This window comes from Pimephales promelas, chromosome 12 (genome assembly GCF_988280905.1).
Source record: "Pimephales promelas chromosome 12, fPimPro1.hap1.1, whole genome shotgun sequence".
Taxonomy (NCBI): Eukaryota; Metazoa; Chordata; class Actinopteri; order Cypriniformes; family Leuciscidae; genus Pimephales; species Pimephales promelas.
The window spans coordinates 8,172,434-8,192,488 of record NC_142780.1 but is presented as its reverse complement, the minus strand read 5'-3'; the positions used below and the strand labels follow the sequence as shown (position 1 = coordinate 8,192,488).

The 20,055-nt window shown below is 38.9% G+C and overlaps 1 protein-coding gene across 3 annotated transcripts in view; it reads left to right on the top strand.

The window, feature by feature from the left end:
* cdkal1 (CDKAL1 threonylcarbamoyladenosine tRNA methylthiotransferase) overlaps positions 1-20,055 on the top strand; it is a 541,736-nt gene that overhangs the window by 456,903 nt on the left and 64,778 nt on the right. For all 3 annotated transcript variants that reach the window (XM_089117457.1, XM_089117458.1, XM_089117459.1), the window contains one exon: positions 10,992-11,172. In XM_089117457.1, the coding sequence (XP_088973583.1) occupies positions 10,992-11,172 (181 nt within the window). The remainder of the gene's footprint in view (positions 1-10,991; positions 11,173-20,055) is intronic.

Genomic DNA, 20,055 nt, shown 5'->3' with positions numbered 1-20,055 from the left:
TTTAGTCTAAATGATTTGTTTTGACCTTTGGAAATCCTTTCAAGCTACAGCCTTTAAATGTGACAGAGAGAGAGAGACATGTTAATGCACATATTACTGTACATACGCATTGGCTGCAGAAAAGAGACCTAGCGCTGATATTGCTCCTTTTGATGGATTTTGAAAAACATTCAGATGTTCTTGAAGGAGAAACTGATTCAACTCTGAATAATGACTGTGTACTATAGTATCTTTAAAGCTGCTTTACAGCATATTTTCATCACTGAATCATTATTTTCCTGCTTTGAAACTATCTGTATTCTATTGTATAAAGCGCTACATGAATAATGATTACTTCACTTGACAAAAACACTTTATGCAGAATATATTAGTACAATAAAACTTATCGAATAGATTTTTTTGCAGGTTATTCATGCTCAATCTAAAAGATAGTCCACTGCTGACATGATAGTGACTGGAAGACGCCTTCAGGCTGGAAACCAAAAAAATAATAAAAAAAAATCCATTAATCCAGCACCTGTGAATGAGAGGAGCCTTTAATAACCCTGAAGAGCCCAAGCCCAATGCAGAAGTGCACTTTTCAAGAGGGTAATTTTTTTTTTTTTTTTGCAGGGCTGCCTGTCATCCATTCTGCTTCTTTTTTTCTTTAATGATGGCCGCCTGGCTTGGATACCTCAATTTTCCTCTCATAACTTAGACACCTTGATCCAGCTCTTTTGAAGGAGTTTGCTGCTGCCTCAGCTGTGAGTGTTAGCATGAAACCCAGCCAATGGGAATTCCAGTGCTAATAAAAACCGTGAAGCGAGTTTTAAGATGTTTTTGTCTTGACAGGACGATGATTGTGATTTTTGTGACATGAGAACATGAGCCTGGACCACTGAAGAGGCATTCAAAAAAAAAAAAAAACAATGCGTATGTATTTTAAGAAGTGTGTGAAAACCAGCAAAGGTCACTTTCCATGAGTTTAAAACAAGTGTTGAGTGAAACCACAGAAGAAACTGTGAGAGTGATAGGCCATGAGAGCTCAGCACTGCTGGTGTGCGTGAGCCAGCAGGAAATGCACAGAGACAGCTCAATATGTTCCTTTAATTAGAAACCTGCCCACCCTGTGAGGGGTGAACAAACCACACACTCGTGCAGACGTCCCTCCTGACGTTGCTCGTGCAGACTGAACCCTTGTGGCCCGCAGAGAGCAGTGCTGCTTCAGAAACCTTCATTTCGCTCATCATTTAGAGGAGGCCAGTCCAGCTGCTCTTTAAAACTGCTTCATTATAAGCTACTAACAAAAACCAGATTAAAGCCATTTAAGAGTGTGATTGTACAGGTTATAGAGGACCATCAGATGCCATCAGAGCAGTATTTATCTAGGATGTTTCTTTAATATGATCATATTGAACTTGAAATAACTTGTTGAATTGTACTTCCCAATGCTATAGCAATGAATGAGAGCAAGAGAGAGAGACATTAAGGAGTAGGGGTGTAACGATATTTGAACCGAACCGAAAAACCGCGATACTGAACTCACGATTCGAATCGCAATACTCTCATTGCGAACCGAACACGCCCTGCCCCGCCCCCTGCTACCCCGGCCCTGCCCAGCCCGGCTCAATGGACCTCATGTGTACAGTACACAATGTATTGTATACACTGTATTCAGTTTTGTAGCCTAACCACCATTAACACCAAACAACAAGCTCCATGTTTTGTTACTTTCGATAAGCAGGGTGTAATCTTTCCAATTCTGTCTGATGTGGCGTGACAGATCGCTATAGGGCTTCTAGCTCCTCGTTTCAAGCGGCAGCGCGGCGCGCGAGTAAACGCGATCATGTCTTCCTCAGTTACAGGATGGACACCTGAAGGTATGTTGAAAGATACAGGATATACTTACTGAAAGGCATCATAACTCGTGTAATCGCTCAATCAGTGTTTCAGCAGCGGATCAAGACGTCAATAAAACAGCATTGCTTTAGCTTGTCACTAGCATTATATTTACCTCAGCAGGCAAGTGATTCAGTGTCCACAACTTTGGTTCCTATAATGAACTCTTGCACTATATTAGCCTATATATTATATTTTACTTAACCTGTTGAAGGGTTAATTCACCCAAAAATGAAAATTAAGTTATTAATTACTCACCCCCATGCTGTTCCAACCCCGTAAGACCTTCGTTCATCTTCGGAACACAAATAAAGATATTTTTGATTGAATCTGAGAGCTGGATCACTCTTCCATTGGCTTCCTAAGGGACTGGCTCTTGACGGCCCATAAAGTCATTAAAGAAAACATTTAAATGTCCCATGTGCCTACAGCGGCTCAATTATAAGTTTATCAAGCGACGAGAGTACTTTTTGTGCGAAAAAAAAACCATAAATAACGGCTTTATTTGACTATTCCATTACTTCCTTATTGGCGCATGCGCGAGAACTGAGACGAGGACGTTCTCCTTCTTCTTGTTACCGGCTGCTCACCGCTTAGGAGTATTACCGCCCCCTACCGTATAAGATGATGTGCTGATATAGCTGGAAGTGCAAAACTTTCTGTTTACAAGCAGAGGAAGATGCGCGCTGTACATACGCTTTTCAATTAGCGTATTTTCCGCACTACAAGGTGCACTTAAAAGCCTTTAATCTTCTCAAAAAACGACAGTGTGCCTTATCATCTTATACGGTAGGGGGCGGTAAAACTCCTAAGCGGTGAGCAGCCGGTAACAAGAAGTGGTCGAACGAGAACGTCCTCGTCTCAGTTCTCGCGCATGCGCCAATAAGGAAGTAATGGAATAGTCAAATAAAGCCGTTATTTATGTTTTTTTCGCACAAAAAGTAGTCTCGTCGCTTGATAAACTTATAATTGAGCCGCTGTAGGCGCATGGAACTTTTAAACATTTTCTTTAATGACTTTATGGGCCGTCAAGAGCCAGTCCCTTAGGAAGCCAATGGAAGAGTGATCCAGCTCTCAGATTAAATCAAAAATATCTTTATTTGTGTTCCGAAGATGAACGAAGGTCTTACGGGGTTGGAACAGCATGGGGGTGAGTAATTAATGACTTAATTTTCATTTTTGGGTGAACTAACCCTTTAATGATATCTTGATTATTTAATGTATATTTAAAATATCTTTCATGAAAATGACAACTGTGTAAATTATTATATTTCAATAACATATTAGAGTAAAAACACAAGTTAATGTAAAAACTGCCTTATGTTCAGTTTACAATGTTTTCATACTATGTATTGTGTGTTGCTTATTATATCTAAAAAATGAATTGCATCTGAATTTAGGTTAAAAGTCTAGGCTACAACCTTTAATGTTATAGTAATGTGCGGCTCCCTATATAGTTTACAGCATTAGCACATTTATCCTCGTGAAACATTTAATTGTAATTGAATTAATTAAAAGACAGACTTTTTTTTCATTAAACCACTATAAAAAAATAATAATAATAATAAAAAAAAAAGCTTTCTAAACCGAATCGAACCGAACCGAGACGTCAAAACCATGGGAAATCCGAACCATCAGTTTTGTGTATTGTTACACCCCCATTAAGGAGTGTGTGAGTGTGTGTGAGAGATGTTACACTGTTTTGTCTGGTTGTGTCTCAACACTGAGACGAGTGGAGTTAGAGAATGAAAGCTGGAGTCAGGACAGGTCGTGAGAGTTTTTGTGCTCAGTCTCCACAGTAGATGATCCATGTGAACTGACCTATCTCACTCCCAGATACAGTCCCCTGAAGCGCCATCTATCTGAAGATCCATCTGTCCTCATCTCTGGCTGCATTCACTGTCCACACACACGCTGCTGACAGACAAAGAGAGGTGTAATTTAAACACATCTGTTCAAATATGAGTTTCAGATCAGGCCAGCTGCTGTACGGCCCACTGTTTGACAGCTATTGTACCGCTTAAGTCCACTTCTTTACCTGGTGATGGCGGTGTGTTTGTGCTTGTGTGCCTCAATTAAAAGAGAGAGAAAGAGAAATGTAAAGTAAAGTGTCTTATTTGGCTACATTCCACTTTGAATGTATATGAATCTGTGTGATTTTTCGCATCTATTGGAGTGGGATTAACTCTTTCCCCGCCAGCGTTTTAAAAAAAAGTTGCCAGCCACCGCCAGGGTTTTTGACGATTTTCGCTAAATTTGAATGCCCCCGCTGAATATTTTCTTCCATGAATATATGAAGATGATATATATAAAAATAAAGATCTGAGCCTCTGCTTTTAGGCAAAAAAAAACGTTTTTATTTTATCTTCATCTGTTCTTTTTTTATTGCCTCTTGAACAGAGGTAGGTTTTGTCAAAAACACAACATTTTGGACAAAAAACTGAGAAAAAGGTGTTTTTATCAAACAAGTGCATTTAAAAGCAGAATACATTCAGATGTTGTTTCCTTCATATATAAAACTTTCCAAAATAAATTAAAAACATAAAATAAATGTAAAATATATCAAATTTCCCAGGATGTAAGGGAAATGTAACTTTTGCAATAAAACTTCTGCCTCTGCCTCTCTGTGTTCTACCTATGAATAATTGGAATTACAATAAACAGGCCTAGACACACACACACACACACACACACACACACACACACACACACACACAAATACATATTACAATGTGGTAAATGTGCACAAAGAGAGAAATAATTTGACAATTACACCTTCATATTTAGACAGCCACACATAAATGCCTGCACACACACATACATATTATAGTGTCATAATATTATACGATCTATCTGCGGCACGTCCATGGCTAGCATGAACATGTGCATCTCTCTCACTGACTACTTCGTCCCGATCAGATTCAGAATTATCAAATAAAGAGTGATCGGACTCCGAGTCCATTAACCTCCAGTACTTCAGCCATATACCTCTGCATTGTCTGTCTGATACATTCTCACTACTCCACTGTTTGAGACGATTGCAATCTGTTTCTCTAAACAAAGAGTTGCGCAATCATTCAGGACATGCGCGCAGGTCTTCCTTACCGTATACCACCTAAAACACGGATACCCGGAAAATTCCGTGTTTGGCGCAGATGCGTTTTTTCATTAAACACGGAAAATTCCGTGTTTGGCGGGGAAAGAGTTAACATCTCGCGTCTTATATGTTGGAACATCTGCTCTCTCAGATAGCCAGCTCTACTTTTCTTTTTCATGTACACAAGAAAACACTAGAGCTCTTGTCCCAAACCTAATGATCTGCCAACAAAGACACTTTAACCTCTACTTTGAAATAAACTCTATGCAAGGTTATTAAAACATTAAATTTACAGTAAACTAGAACACACACACACAAGCAGTGTGTTCTTCAATAATTTATGTCTGGAGTTTCTCTCAGACGACAGCACACATCAGCTCACTAGTGTTTGAACCAGTTAAATCATGCTGTTAAAATAAGGTCTTTCTCAGACCTTACTGTATGAAGGAATATGCATGTTATTATCAGATTAACTTACCCCGTATAATTTTTCAGCTTGTGATAGTGCAGGACAGCGATTCCCAACCTTTTTTACTCTAAGGTCCCCCTCGTCTCCAAATCAATACTGCAAGTAATAACATTCTGAATGTGAGGAAACTCAGTGATCTGAAGGCAGGTCAATGTCATCAGTGAACAGTTCCTCTGTCAGAACAAACAATCATGTCTGTTTGGAGAGTCTGATGCCCATGTGTACATAAACACCACTGATCCTCACAAACTTCTCCAAAACACGCTTCCTTAGCGAGCATCCGTTATAAGACGCTCACAGTCGAATATTAATTTTGACAACAACGTGAATATATTGAACTGTTCATGCAGAAAAACACTGCTTTTCTTTATCCAACTGAGAGATGTAGTTTGCGTATACTATGTTCATGAAGCGATTGGGTGTTTTGAGTTGCCATTCAGTCTGTATTTCACACAGCATGGTGAGAAACTACTTAGGCTTCCTCAAAACAATAACAGAATAAGTACCAGAGAGGTGGTGCTTTAATATATTTTATTTAACATATTAGTAATACAATTAATTAATTATATGAATATATTTAAATTAAAAGTTATTAATCGATCCCGTGGAGAATCACAGAGGCCCTCTAGTCGGGCACGGCCCACAGGTTGAAAACCACTGGAGTAGGAAAAAAAAACACTTTTTTTTATGAATATCAACTCAAACAGCATTTTCACTGTAGTTTAATGTGACACAAACTGGTGCTGGTGTTCCTTTGAGCTGTTGACTGGCATGTTGTAGTTAAACTCTGTTTTATTTCCTTCATGTTTAACTGATTAGTGTTGGTGTGGAAGAACATTGTTCAGGAATAACGATGTATATAATGATATATAATCTATATCTGTGCTCTCACTACATCTCACTCTTACATATTCATTCCATTTCCAGGAGACCAAAATGGTAGAATTTATGTGAATGCCACATTTCCATTGTTATTTCCATCTCTGAAGAGGCTTTTTAAAAGGCTCACAGTTTGACTTGATGTCTGCTTACTGCTACATTACCTCCTCCACCTACAGCACTGCTGATGGGCCTCACATTTCCACTTCACAGCTTGGCCCGCTCCGCTCTAGCTGGGATGCTGGCGGCCCACAGATGGGTAGCAGGGTCCTCCTATGCTGGATGAATGAGTAAATGTTAACCTTCACAGATTGCCTCGTCTTTTTTATCCCAGTTCCTTTTTTTATTTTAGCCGAGTTGTCCCATTGTCTGCACCTTCATTTTATCTCGTTCACTCTCGTATATATATTATGTAAATATGCACGTTTGAAAGCAGCCTAACGTCTATTGAAATGTATTACTCCGCCCCACACCTTCAGAGCCTCTGCAAACAAAGAAATTGTAATAATTCACTACAGAGAGTGAATTCCTCTCATAAACCCTTCTAGTCCCACACTTGCCAATCTAATTCAAAGTTTGACAATATCCAGAAGGTTTTAATTAAATGGATTTAAGCCCTGCTGGGAAATGTTCTGCAGTGATTTTAAGTGCAGGTAGGAAAAAAGTGTAAACACCGGAGATGGAAATCAGTGTGATCTAGAGCATGGAGTGTGTGTTTGAATGTTGAATTATGTTGTATGCTCTTAGATGAGCCTGGTCTCATCACACATTTCCTGAAGGGAAGTTTCTTGAAGGACCTCTTAAGTCTTTTCTGTTTAGTGGAATGTATGAATTGAATGAATCCGACAGGCATATCAAGTCCAGTTCCCATGCCCTGGCTCAATCTAACATAGAGTTCATTAGAGTATGAAATAGTACCATCTACAATCCTCAAGTACTCAGTGGTCCAACTACCCTGCTCGGCATTCCTCTCAACCACAGCACCATCAATACATAAACACAATAATGGCACTGTTAAGTATTTACTGTTCAGTGGTTATATATTGGTGTATTTATAAGGATCTTCTTGCAATGTCCTTTAGGAACCGTCCTTAATTTATTCTTGCAAGACCTGCCAGTGACCCAGGGGAATGAGCACTCCAGCCATGAGGATGAGCTCAACGCGTGGCTTCTTCCAGTTTCGTGCCAAATCGTAATTTGATCAACCACATCAACAGGGGCCAAAAGGTTCTGGCATGAGAGACTGATGGGCTGACAGATGCAGAGGAAGCAGTTTTACCCATCCACCAAACCGTGACACCAAAACACCCTTTGGAATCTCTCCAAGCTTCATGAAGATCCTATTACTGTCCATTCTGAAGCCGATCTTAACCGAGTTTCAGTTCTCCTGTTTCTTTTCAGTTTATTCAGTTGAAACTTGCTTTGCTCTGTGGCATTTCTGCTTCCTAAGAAATGGGCCATTATTTGTGTACTTGGTTGTTTTGTGTGGCCTTTCGACATTTAGAAGCTTGTTAATGCTCACGTACTATCAAACAATGTGCCACTTGTCTCGCCGTTTTGTTTCCAATTAAATGTCCACATTCTCTTTTGGCACCACAGTTCACATCAAATGACCAAAACAATCAGTGTCTGCTTGGTTGGTGTGTGCCTTTTTGATTGAGTGGCTGATTAACAAACAAGGCCATGTTTGTTTGCCAACATGTACTATTCAACCTTCTAGGACTGTCATTGTGAAAGCCGTTCCTCTGGCGGCTGCTGTTTATTTTCCTTCAATGGATCTCATTAACTGCTTTGCAACATTTGCTCTTCTGGATCTCCATGTCGATACTTGTGCCTTTCATGGCAGTGTTTTGTAGTTCATATCTGGGGCATTCGCTGGACGGTACCGTTCGAGGAACGGGAGCTGTCAGCAACTTTGACTGTGACCATGGGAGTGATGCTTTCTAATAAGCCCAAAAATGGAATGGATCACAATCATCAAAGTATCAAAGGGCCTTCATCTGCCAGCACACACATGGCAACTATTGTCGGAAGGTAGATGCAGAAAGGGTTTGCTTGCTTTAGAGAGAATCCAATTCTGTCATTTAATTTCTTCTTTCCTTAGTTTTTTTTTTTTCTCCACGGAAGAATGGAAAGGCAGAAGAGCTGGGAAACAATGGATTTAGAGGAAAGCAGTCCATTCCACTGACTCTCTAGTGCATGTTTTTCTCAATGCTCTCTGGTGAGCTATCAAGGCTTCTTGGATTTGAAAGATGAGGAGTCCTGATGTGTCTGGTTCCTCTAATGCACTTCTAATTCATCTTTGTGTCATCCTGAGATGTTCAGGTCAATAATGTCCGGAACTAACTGGTTTATTTTATAAGGAGTGAAACAAGTAGTGAAACAAGGCCCATTTGATCAGAACAAAATTGACCAAATGCCTGAGTGGTCTCATGTCAGGAAGAGTGTCTAGCCAAACATTCCTGTCCAGTTTGAAATTACGACATTGAACGACATTGGTGTCATACGTTCATGAGGCTATTGTGTCCTTTTTGAAGATTTCTACTAAAATACTCTTCCTTTTAGTGTGCCATGGAAGACAGGAGCTGAATGAGACAGGATAAAACCAGGTTTTAACTATCCTCGGGACATTACACATTTTAACAGATTAAGGCATCATCAAGTGCATAACAATGTTCAGTGTAAGAATGGTAACTCTGAGTTTTAAAAAAAAATATATAATTTACAGATAATTATTTGAATGTGCATCAGATATGGATCTCTCGTCTGTGCGGTTCAAGAAATCACAGAGAAAGTGGCATGAGCCTTGATTTATTTGTGTTGCTAGTTCTTGCAAGAAAATCAGTGAACAAGAACAAGCCCATAAAAAAACTAAACAAATGTAAATGCTTTATACTGAAAATAAGAAATTTTGCTGCCCGCCTCTGCTCAATTGTATTACCTCCATAAACATGATGCAACACTGCGGGCCCTCTCTGTAAAGCATAAACAATCCAGCGATTGTGCTTTCGTTAATATTTTTGAACACAGCAAATCTTTTGTAATTGTAATATTACTTTTGTCAGAATAGCTGATACCAAAGACGCCACAATGTTACTATGATTACCATGATGTCAATAATCACCATCTCGGGAGTTAGTCACAATCCATACACACATAGAGTGATAATTAAGGGGAATCACACCTGCATTTAAAAGTGGTTGTCCTGAAACGTTTGTATGTACGTGGCCTTTGTGAATTTTGTTTGGTGCTAAAGTCTTGCATATTACTTGGAATGCAGTTCCTGAGGCAAAAGAGAAATGTCAGGGAAAGAAAAGCAACAGAATACATATTAGCAGACCCTGCTAACACCTGGACCCTCACCACCATGCCCATCATTGACTCTTTCTTTGGAAAGGGCGAGGCACATTACTTGCCTACAAGTTCTTGTGAATGTTAATGAAGGCCGGTGCTAGATATATATCAATAGGTCAGGGGTTATCTGCCAGAAATGTAAGGAAGAAGCCTAACGTGATTAAGAATGTGTATTATGGTGGACTTGACCAAAGAAAGGATGTATGTGTGGATATATCATGGTGAAAGAAGATCTACAGTAACAGGAAATAGATTGATTGTTTCATTGATGGCACAGCAATTTTGTCATATCCTCAGCATGTTTAGGCCGTCAAGCACCAGTGCCTCAAGTGTTTCAGATGTCATGTAAGAGTAGAAATTTTGCGCATAGATTTTTCCTGTTCAGGGTTCATGCATTTATGGCTGATGAATGCCTTCCATGTTTTCAAAAAGTTGACGCATGCGAACGAGTCCAGTACAGACTACATAGGACTTCCTGTCAGCCAAGCAACTCGCACAGAAGTTGTTTTATTTTCTATCAATGATAAGAGAATGCATGGACAAAGAAATCAATGAACCAATTTCTTTGTAGAGGTCCTAATTTAATCAGAGTGGAAGTCAGTAGTCGATGGTTATTGAAGCTGCTAATAAGGTTCTTGAGACCTGTGTGAGAGAACACAATTACATTCACTCGCTACATTGACTGCATTTTGTTGCACGGACAGTTTGCCCCATAATGCTACTTGTGTGGTCAAGGGTTTGTATTGAACACATTCTCATGTTTATTTCATCTTTCACATTGATTTTCATCTATTTCGTCTTTACACTGTTGTGCTATTAGATAGTGAGTTGTTCTGTATCTGTACCCATGAATATTTATTAAAAGGGATAATGTGATTGTTGTAGACCTTTTTTTGGAAAATGAAGCATATGTTATTGGAATCTCGTGCTTTAAATTATCAAATTACATAAATGGAAATTTCTCCTGGGAATTTTTTTTTTTTTTTATCAAGTATAAAGATTTTAATAAACCAGAAACAAACTGTAACTCTATAGTAAGTACATGTAGTTATTTATTTAATATTACCTGGTACTTATTTGAGTAAGTACAATGAAACTTTGTCACCTTAAAATAAAGTGTAACCATTTATTGTTATTATTGTTGTTATTTTTATTTATTTTGTAGAGATAATATAGTTAAATTATTGTATACAATTAATTTAAATGTTATTGTTATTATGATTATATTAAAATTATATTCTAGGTTTGTCATGATCATAGCCCTTGATGCGTTAAATGATAAATAAATGAATATCTTGTGTTCGACTCCTGTAGGGTTCCAGGCATCACTATTGCCACTGACATCATCTGCGGCTTCCCAGGTGAGACGGATGAGGACTTTGAACAGACAATGGAACTCGTGAGGCAGTACCGCTTTCCCAGCCTCTTTATTAACCAGTTCTACCCACGACCTGGAACTCCTGCAGCCAAGATGGAACAGATTCCAGCACACGTGGTGAGATGATAACAAGTGTACCTACAGTACTCATGATCAGTTTTGTTTATTATGAAAGTAAAAGAGAACAGCTCTAAAAATAGAGAACAGATCTGCAATGATAAAATAAATAAAAACTCTGTTTATACTCATAGTCTCATATTAAACTCTAAACTCATTATCATAAAGGAGTCGTTTTTATTAAAACACAATCAGTAAATTTAATAAATCAATGAAAGAAATTGATCACAAGTATTTTTCATCAGTGCTAGTCCTAGTCCTACATTATTATAAATCATATTCGATATGCAAACAACCTTTAGCTGAACACAACTGTTTTTACCTTACTCATATTGTATTTCTTCTTTAGAAGAGGTTCATACAATGTGAGGCTCTTACGAGAATACTAGTGTATGTACGAAGTGTCTTCATATACATCTCATACTGATGCTCTGTTGCTTCTCTCTTTCTCACTTGTTCACCTGCTTTACTCAAACTCGCTTTTTCACTTATTTAATTAGGTATTGTTTTTCAAAGGATTATTATTACGGCCCAAGCCCCAAGGGGGTGGAGGCTCTATTGTTTTCTTGTTGTTATCATCTTGGACATATACAAGAATGGATTTGTATGGAACTCATTGTATGGAACCAGCTATTTAGGGTTGTTTGAAAAGCGCTTGGAACATGAAGCCATGACAGGATGCTAAGTTGCTAGCGGATTTTTGATATCTCAAACAGTTTGGCTGTGACGTTGAAATGAGTGTATAGCAGACTGTTAAACAGACTGTTATCGTTTGTTGGTGTGGACGCAAATATAGTTATAGTTATCTTTCTTGGTGTGAACGGTCCTTAAGAGTGAAATGCAGCATATTTAAGAGCGTGTGAATAAGGCTTCCGCCATTACCGGCTGTTGAAATGTTGTAATGAAAGACTGAGTTTATGCTAAAGATGTATAATATCAAATCTGATTCCCCATAATAGATTGCTAAGGGATTAAGTATGGCCTGTTTCTGGACTAACATACAATATGCTGCACTGGTTATAGTACCAGGACCCATAGTCAATCACCCTACAACAGGTATATATGAATCTGCCTGTCGATTACTCTTCATTATGTAATGCAGCTGTTGGATGGCGTCTCCCAGATGTGATGGCCTTATGGAGTTTCTCAGCGATTAGACCCCACTGAAACAATTAAACTGACTAATGAAGCTCAAACTATTAGAGGAAGAGTGGCTTCACACATGGGGATTCCTGTAGGTTTTTCTAGTTTCTTTTCTAATACTTGAACAGTTTGCCTTCATCGATTTATTGCGGAAAAAAAAAAATTGTTTTTTGTGTCTCAGTTGTTGGGTGTGGCTCTCGTTATTATCATAACGAGAGTTATTACCAGCACATTCTCAGTGTTGATGTGTGCTCCTGTAAAAATTGTTCTCTCCTGGACTCGTTCCTGAAGTTAAGAGTGTTTTCACTCTCCTTTTGTTTGACTTGCTGATGTGTTACTATCACAGTCAGTGTTTCTGCTTTCACCATCGAGATCATCTTTCATCTAACGTCCTGCATGTTTCTTTTATAAAAGCTTCTTCATATGTCATTCCTTTTGTTGCCTCTTCTTCTCAGGTGATGGCACACTGCCTCTCCTGCACGGATCGATCTATCCCACATTACAGGAACCTTTAGTAATGTAAAAACATCAGCAATCTGAGGAACTGAATTGCGATTAACCCTAATGAACATGGGATTGCGCATTTCTGAGAATACGTTCAATTCCTTTATGATGTTTTTGCACTGTCTATTTATCAGAGGTATTGAAGGTCATTTTTGCTAGCAGTGGCTCAATCTGATGTCTTCTGTGTCAGAATGATCTTCTTGATATTAAAGGGGGGGGTTGATTGTGATTTCACTTTTTTCATTTTAAATAGTGTGTAATGTTGCTTTTGGTGCATGAACAGTATCTGCAAAGTTGCAGCCCTGAAAGTTCAGTGTAAGCAGAGATATCGTCTTTTAAATATCAGGAAGTATATTGCCTACAAAAACGACTCGATTGGGACTACAGCTGGGTTTTAGACGTCACTAACCAACACATTTGCATCAACCCCTCCCTCCGGAAAATGCAAAAAAGGGCATGCGCATATTTCTGCGGCTCATCGAGTGTGTTGTGTTCACCGAGCTGTCAGGTCTTCTTTGTTCGAGCTTCCCACGGACGCTGTACTTCGTCAACAATGGATACAATGGGCTTTATGCCCAGCTGCACTACTTCCTGAACTTCAGCCAGCTCCTTGTTTCCTGTCTGCCATTATTGGTCAAATTGATTAATTCAGGTGTGCTTGACCTCAGTAATCATGGCAACAATAATCAGACACACCTGAATTAATCAATTTGGCCAATAATGGCAGACAGGAAACAAGGAGCTGGCTGAAGTTCAGGAAGTAGTGCAATTGGGCATAAAGCCAATTTATGTTTGATTATGTTCCTGAAAATGACGATCATAATTTAGCTCTCTGTGCTGCGCATTTTACGAAAGACAGCTTCCAGAATCTCCACGAATTCAATGCCGGATTCAAAAAAAAAACTGTTAGTAAAACATGAAGCAGTTCCAACTTTAAAACCAAAGGCAGCAGTTGTTGGGCCACAACCTGTAAGTAGGCTAAGACTTAATCATTTTAAATGTATTTGCATGTATAATTCCAGACATAGCCTTGTGTTTTATTTTTTTTTTCAAATGCCAGTGCTTGCGTTATAGCCACTAGGCTACTAGTTATGCTACTTTGTGTCTATGACAAACGCGTACAAACATTATGGACCTGAATTTTGTACTAATGTTTTAAATATATTTTTCATGTATATATGCTTTATGACGTTATTTTCAATTTGATCAAGAACGTGAAGTAAACTAATGCCAACGCTGTTTGAGTATAACATTAGCAGCCAGTCAGTTGCTATTGTTGCCAGTCAGATGCTATTGTGTTAAACAAACGTGTATAAAGTTAAAAATGTAGCAAATTATCATTCAGAAACGTTTAGTAAGAGCCGTGTGTGGTGAAGTTCCGCTTGACTCTCTTCAACGTCGCTTTCTCGGTCTGATTCTGCCTCAAACTGATACTGCAGTTCGACACCATTATTTACATTTGGACCGGAGCGCAGGCACGTTTCGCCCATAAAGGTAATGGGCATTAACCTTCCGGACAACGTGAGCGACAGTTTAGCCAATCACCACACACCGGCCCAAACTAACCAATCTGAGTCCACTGCCTGTTTCTGAGGGAGTGGTTTCATAGAATCAGGAAGTCAACCGCTAGTTCAGGGGACAGAGGAGAGCGCGGCTCACAATAAAGTTAAAGTTTATGAAAAATAAGACTTTTTAAAAAAGAAAAACCACGAATACATGTTATATTGCACCCCATAAACAGAATCATGCAAAGAAAAAAAGCAGTAAACCCCCCCTTTAAAGATTGTGATAGATTGTAGATGGGCATCCTACCTATGCAAATGACTCATTACTCATGTTGTGGGTCAGAACAGTTATTCTGATAGCGTGTGTGATAAGATTGGAACGTGTTTGCCACTAGTGGAGTTGTTCCTGCTCTTCTTTGCTCTAGTATGTAGGGAGAGATTTCATCATGACAGCAGGGTCAATGCTGCTGTTGCTGCAGGAGCATGGAGGTTTGATGGAGGGTCTTGTGGGATCTGCCGGACCCACCTGGTGCACCTGCTACATCCGCACAGGGGCGTCCCTCTACCAGACCCATCAGAGATAGTCAGCTCTGGCAGGACGGCACATTAATAACACTTCCAGATGTCTGCCTGGGACCGAGCGATCTGGGTCGAGTTTGCCAGGGGCTGCGGAATGGATGGGTGCTTTGGTTTCTCAGCACGTTTATCTCATAGTTGAGGTCCAGCCGCCACAGTGTGATGAATGGCTTGCTCAGAGTAATGGATTGCTTCGTGTTATCAGCGTCGAATGGTCGCTCGGGCCGAGGAGATCTGGCATGCAGGCAGAGCTGGAAAAACTGGGAGCCTCCAGAACAGCATAATTACTCCCACATGAGGGAAGGGTGAGTGGAGATAAATTGGAATGATCTCTTGGAATGTTGCTCTTTCTAGCTGGACAGGTGTTTACCTTGACAGCTCGTCTGCCTTGGCGGCTCATCCGTAACCAGGGGAAATTAAGACAGCATCCTAGAGTCAAAGTTAGAGGGATTTGGATTCAAAGCTTCTGCCAGTTTTTCTGAGCATTCCTGCACAGGGATCAGTAAGGAATACCCTGCACATGTGAAAACAAATTCATCTTAAACCAAAGACAGATGGGCAAGGCCTGGAGCGACCGATGTCAGCTTCGTGGGGAAAACTTGACCAAAACAACAACTAAACTGGTGTCGCTTAGAAAAAAACAGACTTCTCATTTCCAACTCGTTAATCGCCATTTTTCAGTCACCGTGAAGAAACATCTCCTCCAGAACTACAGCTTGCTTGTTATCTTTCCCGTGCATCATCTCAGACTATGGGTGAAGCAGCAGATCCTGAGGTTTTGTCTGATCTATGAGACTAACTGTGAATGGAAGTTGTGATTGTGCACAGACAGTGCCATCACTGCACTTCCTAGAGGAGAGAGTCTTGGATTTTTGAGAGAGTACCGCCTTGTAATTAATGCTAGATTCACAATGGAATATTAATGTACTGCTCACTCCACACACTGAGTACTGCCTATAGTACCATTTTAAATATATATTCAAATCAATAGGTTATTTTAAATTGTAATTATTTTTTCCCAATTTTACTGTTTTTTTTTTTTGTTTGTTTGTTTGTTTTTTTGTCTAATAAATGCAGCCTTGGTAGGTAGAAGTGACATCTTTCATCAAAAACATCTTACCAACACCAAACTTTTACACTGGTAGTGTAAAACATTGATGAATATTTCAAACAGCAGTTTGCTACATTATTACATAACGTTATCCATTAGGTCAATCTGTAGAGCATGATGCTAGTTACACCATGCTCAACAAGTTATATGTTCAACACTCATGTATAAAAAAAAAATGAGAAATGTAGCATGAATGTAATGTTAGCCACTCTAGTGACATCAGGAGTAGCAGTTATCATCATTGAAATATAAATGGTTGCTTTAAAAAAAAAATATATATATATATATATATACACAGTACACACACATATAATATATATGTGTGTGTGTGTATATATATATATATATATATATATATTTTTTTTTAAAGCAACCATTTATATTTCAATGATGATAACTGATACTGCTGTAGCAGTAGCATTATTCAATGATGATAATATATATATATATATATATATATATATATATATATATATATATATATATATATATATATATATATATATATATATATATATATATGTTGTGTAAAATTTTATGAAACTTTGGTTGCATGAACATGTCATAATCCCAGAACGAGATGTTAAAAGTCATAGTTGGTATTATTTCATTATCATCACACCAGAAATAGAAGTTTGATTGTATTGTGGATAGAGTCTTCCTCACTATATGGTGTTCATTTGGCCATAGCAATAGGTCATCTGGGTTTTCATTGCACACAGAGAATCTACAATATACTGTACGGAGCCAAGAGCAGTCTAGCAAAGACTTGTCCTGAGATGGCGAATGTATCCGTTATGTCCTCTGCATCCGTTTTGTCCACTGCTGTGATGTTTATTCTCTATTTGAGCAGTGAATCAAGTAGCTGGACAGTTTATGAGGTACCATATTTCATAGTTGTTGAGGTGTCGGATGCACATTCCTTTTCGATTTATTAATAGCAACATGCTTCTACATTATCTCCATTTTCCGGAAACATTTTCACACACTGTGCAAAGTTTTCTGTTTGCAGTGGTGGAGCGGCTTGTCTTCATACTATTTATAGACGCACAATGGCTGATACACATGATGATATTGTGTAATGAGAATGACTCGGACTGCAGAGCTCAAATTTTTCTCAGTGGTCTTATGTCATAACCATAATCATTTTTATAAATTTAGTCACTTCTGACAGAAACTTTAACTGCTCTGTGAAGCCAATGTTCTTGAGTCTTTGCAAGGCCACAGCATGGGGGGAACATGGTGTGTAGTATGGAAATGTATCAATTTCCTGCAGCACCATCACAAGATAAGATTGTCTCATTTAGACCTGCTTGAGTCAAATGTAAACCCATCGAAACCCTACAGTGACCTTTGTCCATCTTGCCATGGTCCTTCATCTGTGAGGCTGAGCTATGACTTCAAATAAAGGGGAAAAAATGGGTTCTTTGGCTTATCGAGATGATGTTTCACCCCAGCTTGCTGCTTTGAGGCTGGTGTAATCTCAGGACTGTTGCCCTAATATGCTGAAATATTGAGTCTCTCGAGGTCACTGTGGGGTTTATCTTTTTTGATCAAATTTCAGTTACTATTTTTCTACCGAATGAAGATGTGATTTGAGTAGTGCGAGTGTATTCTCTGAAGGCCTCCATCTTGGTTATCTGAGATTTCGCTAACCTCTTGGCTCCTCTCTCTCTCTCTCTCTCTCTCTCTCTCTCTCTCTCTCTCTCTCTCTCTGTGTGTGTGTGCGCGCGCGCATGCGTTGAGTGAGTGAGGTGCGTGTATGGAGAGTGCGTGACGGCGGTGAAAGGTACGAGTGTTTGAAAAACTTTTTCTACCCTTTTCTATCTCTTTTTAGTATTTATATTGGGGTTTTAGGGAATTTTGGTGAGGAAGGTGGTTGTTTTGGGTGTGCTTGACTCCCAGTCGGTGTACTAGGATAATGGCAGCTCCCGGTGCGGAAAGTTTAGAGTTTCTAACGAGGCGTCACGGTGTGAAAATTGATGTTGCTGCAAGTATAGAGGAGTGTAGTTTAGCAGTGGGTGCAATAGTTGGTCATGAGAATGTTTTATCGGCGTCGCGAATGAACAACGCGATTGTTTTGTTCGTTAAGACGATTGATTTGGCGAACTTGTTAGTGGAGAGTGGTGTAGATTGGTGGTATTTTTACCTCAGTGCTGCCTCTTTCTACGCCGTCTAAGAGAGTAACGTTATCTAATGTGCCGCCATTCATCAAGAACGAAGTTCTAGTTGGAATGCTCTCGAGGTATGAGAAACTGGTCTCTCCCATTAAGATGATTTTAATTGGAAGTAAGTCATCATTGTTGAAACATGTGGTGTCTTTCAGGCGTTATGTGTATATGGTACTGAAAGATAACGTTGAGGAACTTGACCTGACTCTTAATTTTCGACATGAAGAATTTAACTACGTGATATATGCTACAACTTATACAATGAGGTGCTTTGGTTGTGGTGAAAATGGACACCTTATTCGTGGTTGTCCAAAAAGAGAGGAAAATGTAAATAAAACTTCATTAACTGTTGCTTCAGAAAGTGTAATTGAAGTGCAGAAGGAAATTGCTACAGTTGTTGAGGAGATGCCGGGTCCAAGTCGGTTGCTCCTGAAGTGGTAGAGAAGGTTTCTGAGATTCAGAAATTGTTGAAAAAGGCAGTGTAGCTGGAGCTAGGGAGGAAGAGGTTGTACGTTCTCAGAGGACAGAACAAGCAGTTGATGATTCAGAGGATGGCAGTAACAGTGAAGAAGAGGCTATGGTAAATCCAGAAGATGGCGATTCTGTTTTGGGAGATGAAGAATGTCTTTTTAAAATCCCCCGAAAAAGGAAGTTGTTGGAATGCTCTGCTGAAAAAAAAGAAAAAAAAAATAGATGACGTTCACATGAGCCAGACTGACACCGAGAGCGAAAGTGACATTACAGAATGTAGTGTCACTGCTAGTCTGCCCCAAAGTGGTTTCTCAAGCCGAACGTACACTGTTGTGGACATTAAGTCATTTTTGAAAACAACGAAAAATGTGAAAAAGTCAAACTAGAGGAGTATTTCCCAGACATAACACAGTTTATTGAGAAGGTAAAGCTTTTTAGGAGTGAAAGTTGCTTCACTAACCAAGAGGTTTACCGTCTTAAGAAAATTATTACGAAATTAAGTCAGTCAGGCGGGCCCAGTGAAAACAGCTATGGGTAAATTGATGCATCTCTTATGGTTTTATTTCTTTTGCTCTCTTTCTTTATCCTTTATGGGGGAAATAAACTTTGCTTCCTTGAATGTTAACGGAGCAAGGGAGTTTAAGAAGAGAGCTCAAGTATTTGAATTAATGAAATATAAGAAAGTTGATGTGTTGTTTGTACAAGAGACACATACTGATGTATCAAATGCCGTAGAATGGGTAAAAGAATTTGATGGATTAGTGATTTCAAGCCATCATACCTCATTAAGTGGTGGAGTTGCAGTGTTATTTTCAAAAGACTTTACTCCATACTCATATAGTGTAGAGGAAAAAATTAAAGGAAGGTTGCTGAAGATTAAAGCTGTGTTTGAAAATAGTTATTTTGTTTTTGTCTGTGTATACGCTCCAACTAAAGCATTAGAAAGAATGATATTTTTGAACACTTTGGATGATGTTTTAAATGAGTGTAATAATGATGATTTTTTACTGTTAGGAGGGGATTTTAATTGTACTGAAAATGTCATAGATCGAAACCATGTTGAACCACACATGCAATCCAGAAAGAGGTTAATTCAAATGAGAAAGTCGCATAGCATAATTGATATATGGAGGAATTTCCATGGTATACAGAGACAGTATACTTGGGTTCACGCTCATGAAAATCAGTTATCGCTGGCAAGGCTTGATAGATTTTATGGATTTAAGCATCAATTAAGCATGTTTAGAGAATGTTCAATAAGCCCGGTTTGTTTTTCTGATCACAGCCTGATAAAATGTGTTGTAGCAAAGAGTTATGTCAAATCAAAAAGTGCTTATTGGCATTTTAACAATAATTTATTATCTGACACTTGTTTTAGAGAAGGTTTTAAAGAGTTCTGGAC